This window comes from Calonectris borealis, chromosome 8 (assembly GCF_964195595.1).
Source record: "Calonectris borealis chromosome 8, bCalBor7.hap1.2, whole genome shotgun sequence".
Taxonomy (NCBI): domain Eukaryota; kingdom Metazoa; phylum Chordata; class Aves; order Procellariiformes; family Procellariidae; genus Calonectris; species Calonectris borealis.
In genome coordinates this window covers 13,778,542-13,788,311 of record NC_134319.1, presented here as the reverse complement: position 1 = coordinate 13,788,311, position 9,770 = coordinate 13,778,542, and the positions used below count along the sequence as shown (strand labels likewise).

The following is a 9,770-nucleotide window of genomic DNA, read 5'->3' as shown; positions in this document are numbered from 1 at the left end:
AATAAGATCAATCATTAATTTGACTGCTGTTGTTTCATTCAGGTTCCACATTTGAAGATAGCCATTTTATGAGCGCAGATACCAAACTGTAGTAACTTGTTTGGTCGGTAAAAATTTTTTAATCTATTGTACTGACAGTCAAAATGAAGAAAGTAATAAATCTGCATTTTTTTAGTGAGATAATACAGCTGAGCTATTATTGATGATTTCTTAGGAATCAGTCTTGTTGACTTACTTCATTGTAAGGGTTCCTTTTCATTATTCTTTTGGAAGCATAATAAATACAGCAAAGATATATTTCTTTATCTTCTACAGTACAAAATTATCAGGCAGTACATGCAAGTCTGATAAAAACAGGAAAAGAAACACAGAACAAGGATCAAGAGTACAGAATAAGGAAGAGATACACTATGATATAGGTAGTACAGAGATACACTACATATAGGTAGTATAATCAAGGTTAATACCAACAAAATTAAAGATATTCAATTGGCATTTTTGGTATAGAAAAAAAAAGTTTGTGGTCAAAAAGCGTGAAGTAAACTCTAGTAGGCACAAATCCCTGTTTTAGGAGCTTATGGGGTTACACTGGGGATTGCTGCCCCTCCTCAGAGGAAGGCTAGGTTAGTTTGCTCCATGCTGGACAGGAGCAAGCTGACAGATGGCTCTTAGAGGGCAATTTCTAGAGGGTATAGATTAGAGGATTAGGGCCCGAGCAACCTGCTGGAGAAGGAAAGAACCTGGAAGGGCCCAAGATGTGCACCAATGTGAATACCAGCTGCAGTTACAGCAACTTTTTAAACAGTTGTTTTAATTACAAATCATTTTGTGATACACATTTGGTGTCCTTTCTACTTAGCATGAGGTACAGGAAGCATTATGGCAAAGGTCAAGCTAAAGAGATTCAGAGCATGAAAAATACTGTGATTAGCATGAAAACAAAGCAGAACGAAGAAACAGAAGCAGACAGCACAGAGCTTAATTTCTAGACAAAAAAATCCTGTAGGTACAGAAGCAAACACCAAGTCTGTATTGAGAGCTGCCTAAGGGAATAAAGATGAAAAAAATGAAGGCAAAGCTTTTGGTACTATCTTACTGGGGGGAAAAAAAAAAGTGATACCACCTCCAGGAATAATGCCTGAAGCACTGGCACACTCATGCGTGTCTGATGAATACTAAAGCCCATGAAAGACTGAGACTGTAAAGAAATAAAAGCCAGAAGTAGAAGAAATAGATCCATTACAAAATACACTCAAGCAGGCTAAGGGAATCCAAAAGGCAAGCCAGAGACAGATCTAAAAAAGTGAACTATGCACTGTATTATGCAGCATATAAATCAGAGGGAATAATGGCCATTCTTTTGGAATATTCCAATGAGCTTGTGAGTTTGCCCTAACTCAGTGCTGTCTCTGCCCTGGGATGGAAAGGCAGCAATATGATCTGAACACCTAAAATCAAAGAGTAACACCTGCAGTGTGACTGTAGTTGATCCAAACATTGCTCACATGCTGCAGCAGACAGCATGCGACACAAGACTGATGAGTTTGCAGCTATGCTTTTACATCAAGAGCCAGCTAAACCTTCCTGTAGATTGCAGAACGAACTACATATAACCCATGAGAAATAGCAGCAATATTGACTGGACAAGTGTGCTTAAACTATTCTGACTATTGGTGAAACCTAGTATTTTAAATGTCTCCTCCCCTACAAGTGATCTTTCATGTAAGGAGAATTTGCTACAGTTCTTAATTGCTCAGCACAAGTAGCAGATGTCTGCTTGCAAAGTCCATAGGTGATACCCAATGTTTACATCATTCCAATGCTACATGACAGAAATTTTGGGGTTTTTTTTCCATTTGCTTTTTTCTTATGTAGCAAATCATATACAGTGACCTTAAAAGAATGTTGTTAAAACTACAAAGTCAAGTATTCCAGCGAATGACAAAATTAAGGTCACCTGTGATAAAAATTTCAGGAGGTTCAGGAGTTTTTAAGTGAATAGAATGTTTTTAAGTTTTATTCACAGAAAAGATGTTCATTACTTCTCATGTCAGGAATGTTTCTTGGTAAGCTGAAGTTACCTTTTGGTAACATTTGACCTAACTTTTCATTCGGTACGTACATCGGGACTTATGCCTGGTTCAAAGATGCATCATCAAGATACAGCTCATGGCATTATTTCTATGGGAAAAGCTGTTGACCAAAATGCATGATACCAAAGAATGAATATTTGTAATCACTGCAAAGTACTAAGCTTAACAGAAAGAAGTTCAGTCAAAGAGTTGAGACCTTCTGTATTTGTCACGTGTTATCGGACCAACTCCACGTGGGAGCTGAAAGATAATGAACAGCTATCCAAGTCAAAGTGCATGAATCAACTCACCAGTTTATAAAACTGCATGAGTACATGCTCTGAAAGATAGCTGCCTATCCTTTAGAATTACTGACACAACTTGAACACATCTGAGAATGATCAGAGACCTAAGTGGAAGCATTTGAAAGGGCAAGGAAACAGCTGAAGCTTGGTCCTATTCTTAAATTAATTTAGTTTTCTGGAACAAGATAAACAGGGCAGCTTACAAGCAGGCACCAAGGGACACAGACTCCCATAGCCCTTCTCAGTAGGTTCATAAAAGGCTCACGCAGGAGACGTGTTCAGGCATAACAGGAGCTGGTGGCTATAATCTTCGAAAGGGAGTAAGTTCATTAACTTTAGGCACAAAAATAAAAGGCGATTCTTTTTATTGAGGAAACCAGTGATGCTTTCAAACAGCAAACGTAATGTTATTGAAATTCCAACATCAATACATGGAAATACGCTTCTGTCTGAGAAAGTCATTACTGATGACAAGTACACGGAGCCGGAAATAGCTTCCATAGTTCAGGGCAGATTCTGAATCTTCACTAATGGAAGGCATTAGTGAATGGAAGGCATCAGGCAATCGAACAAAGGTGTTGACAGGATGAGTTAGCGGAAATAAAAGAATCATACCAAGTGGTTCAACAGATTAAAATAAAAATCTGATGATCCATCAGCTCTGAGGAATGTACGTGTTTCTCCTCATGATACTTAGTGACTGTAGCAAAGAGCACAGCTATTTAAAAAAACCCACCCCTTAAAAAAATATATGGACTTGCTTATCTAGAAAATCTCAGTAACACTGGATTTTTTAGTTTTTAATTTTCTCCCCTCATTTGCAAAGGACTTAGAAACTCCTTTACAAAATTAGCTTCATATTTAGATACTCTCTCCTTTTAAGTTCTATTGTGTACTGAAGAATAGCACATTTAATTAAAAAATCCTAAAAACATAAAATTGTGCAGTGTTGTCAGCAGTTGCAGAGAAAAAGCCAAATTCTTCCTTTCTTAATCTGGCAAAATCCCCATTGACATCAGTGCTATGTTCTTTATGAAGCTCAGACATGTATTTTAAGACCCCGCCAATTACAAGGAAATTGTTTTACTCTTGCTGCAGTGTTTGTCTGCTGGCTGACAGTAGCAATCAGAAAACTGCATGCTCCTAGTTTTTCTGGTCATAAATTAGGAAATGTTAAGATGAAATCCTGAATGTTTCAAAAAGGTGTAAACAACTCACTTCTGATACGAAAGCTATGCAAGAACCATCTGGCAGACATCTTTCAAGGCAGACATCTTGACAAAAGATCTACTTTCAGATCCCTCCCTCCTCCCCACCAAAGGTGGTCCCTTTCCCCAGCTCTCCCCTGCGCTCTCCAAGGCAGCTCTGCCCTGAGGCCACCAAGGCCTGAGGCACCCTTGGCCTGCAGCTCAGCACCCCCCACCCTGCCCTTGTGGCAACTTCAACAAAGCCCAGTGATTCGAGCATATTTTTGGCTGAGAGAAACAGCCTTGTTACACCCCCAGAAGCCTCCCAAGCCGAAGGCAAGCTGCCAGGCCACAGTGTTGCCCACAGGGAACTGTTTAGCCTGGAGAAGAGGAGGCTGAGGGGAGACCTCCTCGCGCTCTACAGCTACCTGAAAGGAGGTTGTAGCGAGGTGGGTGCTGGTCTCTTCTCCCAAGTAACAAGCGAAAGGATGAGAGGAAATGGCCTCAAGTTGCGCCAGGGGAGGTTTAGGTTGGACATTAGGAAAAATTTCACTGAAGGAGTGGTCAGGCATTGGAAGAGGCTGCCCAGGGAAGTGGTTGAGTCACCATCTCTGGAAGTATTTAAAAGACGTGTAGATGTGTCGCTTAGGGACATGGTGTAGTGGGCATGGTGGTGTTGGGTTGACGGTTGGACTGGATGATCTTGGAGGTCTTTTCCAACCTTAATGATTCTACGATTCTATAGCACCAGCTGGGCCTGCCCAAGGGATGGACGAGGTCAGGGTAGGGCTGCATTACACCTCATGACAGAGCCACAACGCACACATATGCTCAAGGCTATGGTGAGATCTGCTACCATTACTGCCTCAGCTCTGTAAAAATCGAATTTAAAGCAAGCTCTCCAGCAGCTAGCGAGGCAGGGGAGTTCTGATACGTGACTAAGCGCCTGGCGTGGCTCAGAGCAGGGGCACTATCCCTGCTACACGGCCTTCCTCCAAGCGCCGGGAGAGAACGAAACGCTCCGGGGAGGGCGGCTAGAAGGCAGGCAACTGCGCTGCCCCCCGCCCTGAGGCAGCGGCGCGGAGCATGCGCAGCGGCCGCTTCCCCCCCTTCCGGCAGTTGCGGCGGCCAGAGCCTTGCGGAGGAGGCGGGATAAGATGGCGGCCGCGGTGCCCGCCGTGTGCTGGGTCCGCGCCGCTGCAGCTCTGTTGCTGGGGTGCTGCGGCGCAGCGCTCGCCAGCGGCGTCCAGGTACGAAGGCTGGTGGGAGCGGCCGGCGGGGAGAGAGGGCGGGCGGCGCTGGGCCGCGCCGCAGGCTCTATGCTGCTGGTTCCCCCCATCTCCCCGCCGCAGGCAGAGCCTGAGCCTGCCGTCCCTCGGCTGCCCGCCCCGCCGCCGCTCCGGAGGCCGCGCCGGTGGAGCTGCCCCGAGGCGCTCTGGGAGGGGTTGTGTTGGGTTCGGCGGGCGCAGTCCGTGAGCGGCTCTCCCGGGCGGAGGGTGGCCTGCGCCGCGCTGCCTTCCCCGGGCGGGCCCTCCGCCGGCTCCGCCTCGCTCTGCCCTGTGGGCGTAACGCGCGGGCCTGCTGGCAGCGGCCCACCGGCTGAGGGGGTTCAGTGTTTTATAGGCTGTAATGCAGCACGTCCCAGAAGCAGCGGGGCTCGTCAGGCACACGTAACTTGTTTGAACTGTTTAAAGTTAAAACAAAAAAAAACCCTTTTTATATACGTTTGCAGGTTTCTGAAACGTGGTTTCTCTTTGGCTACGCAATGTAACTTTCAGTAGTCGGTGTTTTATGTTCCTTTTCCGGACATTTGCTGGCGAAGTTATGTGTTTCTTTGGTTAAAAACCAGCGTTGGCGCTTTCACAGGCGGTCGAGCTGCCCGGGCTCAGCTGGGCTTGATTGCCCTGTGCCCTTCTCGCAGGTGTGAGGCGTTTTACACACGGAAGGAGATAATATATTTTTTCAAGTGGGAGTAATTTCATATTTCGGTAATTATGCTTTTTGCACAGTGCCCACACTGCATCTGGAGCGTTGTTTGCATTTGAATTCTGCTTTATTAATAAATTGTTATACTTGAAATTAATTACAAACAGGGCAAAAATAGCCAATAGAAATATTTTTAGAGTCTTTGGATTACTAATTACCCTGCAAATTGTTTATTACTTGAAGTACAGTCTGCTTTACATATATTTTAACAAACGCTTTTTCTGTTACTGTGTGTTTTGTGTGAGACCACAGGCATCAGCCCAGTACCCCTCAGAGGGTTGACAGAGTCTGATTAGGAATCAGCAAGTCTGGATTCTTGTCCTGTGACAGACTCGTTTCCTTACTTCTGGGAAGCCTCACTCCCTTTCTGTGTCCTGATTTATGCTGTCTGTTAAAGAAGGCTCTCTCCTCTGCAAAGCATGATTTACTTCCCTTGAGATATCAAAGCATTTAAGTAATTTCAGAAAAGTAAGCTCCTGTATCACAATTTTCACCCCCAAATTTCAGTCACCTTGGGCATAGGGGCAGTCAATGAAGAGAATTGAGGAATCCTGGTATCTGATTCCTTTATCTTGCTTCTGGTGGGAACTATGGATAACACAGATTATAAAGAAGGTTGTTGTTGTTGTCATAGGTCCTGATTTTGGAAGATAAATGTAACCACCTTGGATTTAAAATGGGTTAAAATTGCAGATTCACTTACCTGCTCTTGAAAAGGTGCGAGGAACAATGAAAATAGAAATTAATCCAAGCCTCTTTTCTCATTAAGGAAGAAACTGTAGGTCAATAAATCATTTTATTTTGTTCTTGGAGTGTCCTTTGGAATAGAGATGTGTGGCCTTTTGTTTTAAATAAGCTGAAAGTGACTAATAGTTCTTTTTCCTTTGTTATTTAGCAAGTTTCAGGGAAAAATTTGGAGCAATTAGCTTGCATGAAATGGAACGTGCAAAATGGAATAAGAAAAACTACCTCTTTTGAAGCTTTTGTAAGGTTTATTCAGTGTTAAGGTGTGGTAAACATATGCGTTGAACACTGTTTTGTGGAAGCAACAAAAATATGAGCGGTCATTTCTTTCTTATTGCTGAAAAACATCGTAGTATTTTCTCCATCTTTCAGGATCAAGCAGAACAGTTCTTTAGAAGTGGACATACAAATAACTGGGCAGTTTTGGTAAGTGTGGTCCGGGTTGTTTTCTTCCAATAGACAATTTTTCATCAGAAGCCATAATTGCAACAGTCACACAAGAAATCTGTTCATTTGAAAGAAATGGAAAGATAAAGACTGAGAAATGAATAAATTTGAAATTGTGCCTGCAAATTTATTACACCATAATAAAATTTTCTTTTCAGTATGGCTGCATTTCAAGCACTGAAAACGTCTAGCTACATGGCAGGATTAATAAAACAAAAGTTCTGACAGCATTAAAACAGTTAAATTACCATACTGCATGTTGAACAAAAGTGTAATCCTGATATCGGAGAAGTATATCTTTTTGACCAGAAAGGTACAGTTTATTCTGATTTTTGTTCTTACTCAATCTGTTAACTTGTGATAACAGGCTTAGAATAAAATAAATTCAGGCAACATAATGTTTAGATCAACTGTTCTTATCCTAGTTATTTTTTTTCTTTGCCATGAATCTTTTATTAGCTTTGAATCACGCTACACAATTGGTTCTTAATCACAATTCAGGTCTTAATGACTAATTTGTTTCAGAACACTATTGTAATTACTCAGTAGCAGCTGTTTGTTTTCCAGATACTAAAATTGAGCAATATAAAAGGGAAGTTAACAGTAATTAATTGAATTAGAAGGAATAATTTCTATATTCTACAATGTACAAACTTGAAACTATTAAAACATCAAGTACTACTTCAGTACTATTAACAAATAGGTGCTTTTATTAGTACCCACAAAAACACACAAAGAAAGTGGAAAATTAGTCCAAGGAGCCATACTTTCTGTCCTCAACAGATTCTCTGCTGGTTATATTTTTTCAGTAGTTCATGATTAAGCTTTATAACAATTGCTACTAATTTTTTAAGCAGTAAAATAGGGAGGGTTTTACTGCTGTCAGGCACTTCAAGCCTGGGATCACACTGCAATCCCACCTCATCAGTCATTTGAATTAATATGCTGCAGTGTGAATAGCTATATTTAACGCACAGACACATTTTCCACTGTGTTGTAGTGGAGGAAAGGGGGAGATGATCATGTCTTGAAATGCCACAGCTAGGTTGGCCACAGTTAGTTTTCAGAGCTTGAAATCTTGCTGAAAGGCAAATGTTCTCATGGACTGATTCCCATGGGCTTTTTTGAAATTCCTGGCTGACGGGATGATCGAGACACAAGGGGATCCTTTCAGGCTGAATTTTTTTTATTATTTGAGCTACTACTCATTTCTTTTTATGAAAAGGCTAGAGAAAAAGATGTTGCATAGTGTAACTTGAAGATGTTTCTATTTAAACTAGAGCTGTACATTTAAAGCTGAAAAATCACATTCTTGTTCCTGCTTCTCTATTCTTGTTGTTTTAAAGTCACCTCTTCTAAAATGCTTCTTCCTTTGTCTGTTTGAAAGACTGTAAAAGGGAAGGAAATTTGTCTCCAAAGGAGAATTGCTGTCCTTGGTGTGGAACAAACAAAAAGTAGTGAACTGAAGTTAAACACAATGACAATGATAAGGCTAGTAAGGAACTACAGCAGATTGCCTCTGAAGGTTTTTGAAATCTCATTGGTTTAAGGTTTTTGAGGACAGATGAAATAATATCTGACCTAGGGAATAGTTCAAGTACAGGAATGGCTGATCCCCAACCCTTCGCCTGTTAGAACAGTAGGACCTGAACTCCTTTGAGATTTTTGAGAATTTATTCAGATTTTGGTTAGAGCTCACTTAGCTCTTTCTTTATTATATTTGACTCCTTAAATGCGAAAGTGCATTTTCCCTTGTGTGTGGCTTCTGCATGAATTCACTTATGCCTTCGTGCAAGAACGCTCCCAGAATGGGTTTACTATTGAGATGAGAACTCTTTCTTTGATTTTTCTTCCATTTGATACGGAGAAAGCAAATGAAAAAATTTAGCTTATCCACTTACTATTGCTGAATTATTCCCTAAAGCGTCACTTTCTATACTTAGTTGGGTTTTATGACAATTTTTTCATGAGTCAGTATGTTAAGAAAATGGTTTTTTAACTTTTATTTTCAGTATTTGTTGCTTTGGTACAACAAAGGCTTATATAGCTTAGAGCACGAGTGTCTTGGTGTTGCTGTGTTCTTTCTGATTTGCTACTAGTTTGTTGATATTCCTGTAATCACGGTCTTCTGATGCAACGTGCCAGGTCAATTTGTATCTTTTACACTATTTAATATGCTTTTTTTTTCTTAAAAATTCAAGGTGTGTACATCTCGATTCTGGTTTAATTATCGTCATGTGGCAAATACTCTTTCAGTATACAGAAGTGTCAAGAGACTGGGCATTCCTGATAGGTGAGGGAATCTTGGTGAATACAATTCCTTGCAAATGTGCTGTTAAAAGTTCTCTTGTTGTCTGAAGCAGTATAAAAATATATTTCTCCTCCCAGTTTAACTGGATAAAAGTAAAAAGGAAGGATGTGATCACATCAGCGTATTGAAAAGTGCAGCAATATTGTTCAAAAGAAAAGCAACAAGTTATATAATAAAACTTCCAGTAGGAATAGGCTAATTAGATTAAAAACATGAGGAGCTATCTGGCACTAAAATGTACCACTTAGTAAATTGGTGAAAGCATAATGTGAAAATTTATAAATGCATTCAGCAATGACAATACTACTCTGAGATATGGCTTTTGCTGTACTTTAATTTCCTTTCAGAGAGGAGATGTTAGCAACCGTAACTGTACTAAAATGTAAGACTTCCACATCTGCAACTACAGTGGGAGCCTCTAAACTAAAGGCCCTGAACAAAGCAGCTCCTACATATTGAAAGTAGGCTTGAAAAGTCCATTTTGCATGTTTTTAGAGAAACCAGAAGTTTCGTCCATCAAATTGTGCTTCTCTGGCGATAGCACAATGGTTAAAATAATATCCCTTCTTTGACACAGGATTAGGAAGGTGAACAAATTGTTCTGAAGTGTCTTTTAGTTGTGTTCCTACTGGAAGTTCTAGGGGTGTTGGCACAGTTCCATCCAGCTGTTTCGGAATGCAATTTACCTGTACCAGAACTCTGGAAGCGAATTTTAGGC

General features: G+C 41.1%; 1 protein-coding gene across 7 annotated transcripts in view; it reads left to right on the top strand.

Moving 5' to 3' along the window:
* The first annotated feature begins 4,684 nt into the window (after positions 1–4,684).
* Positions 4,685–9,770, top strand: part of PIGK (phosphatidylinositol glycan anchor biosynthesis class K) — a 71,196-nt gene continuing 66,110 nt past the window's right edge. For 5 of the 7 annotated variants that reach the window (XR_012674468.1, XR_012674469.1, XM_075156040.1 and 2 more), the window contains exons 1-3: positions 4,685–4,814; positions 6,667–6,720; positions 8,943–9,034. Coding sequence is in view for 5 of the 7 variants with exons in the window: in XM_075156040.1 (XP_075012141.1) it covers positions 4,722–4,814; positions 6,667–6,720; positions 8,943–9,034 (239 nt within the window). In the remaining 2 variants the exon portion in view is untranslated. Of the gene's footprint in view, positions 4,815–6,666; positions 6,721–6,899; positions 7,055–8,942; positions 9,035–9,770 lie in introns of all 7 variants that reach the window. The other 2 variants (XM_075156042.1, XM_075156044.1) reach the window with 2 other exon arrangements.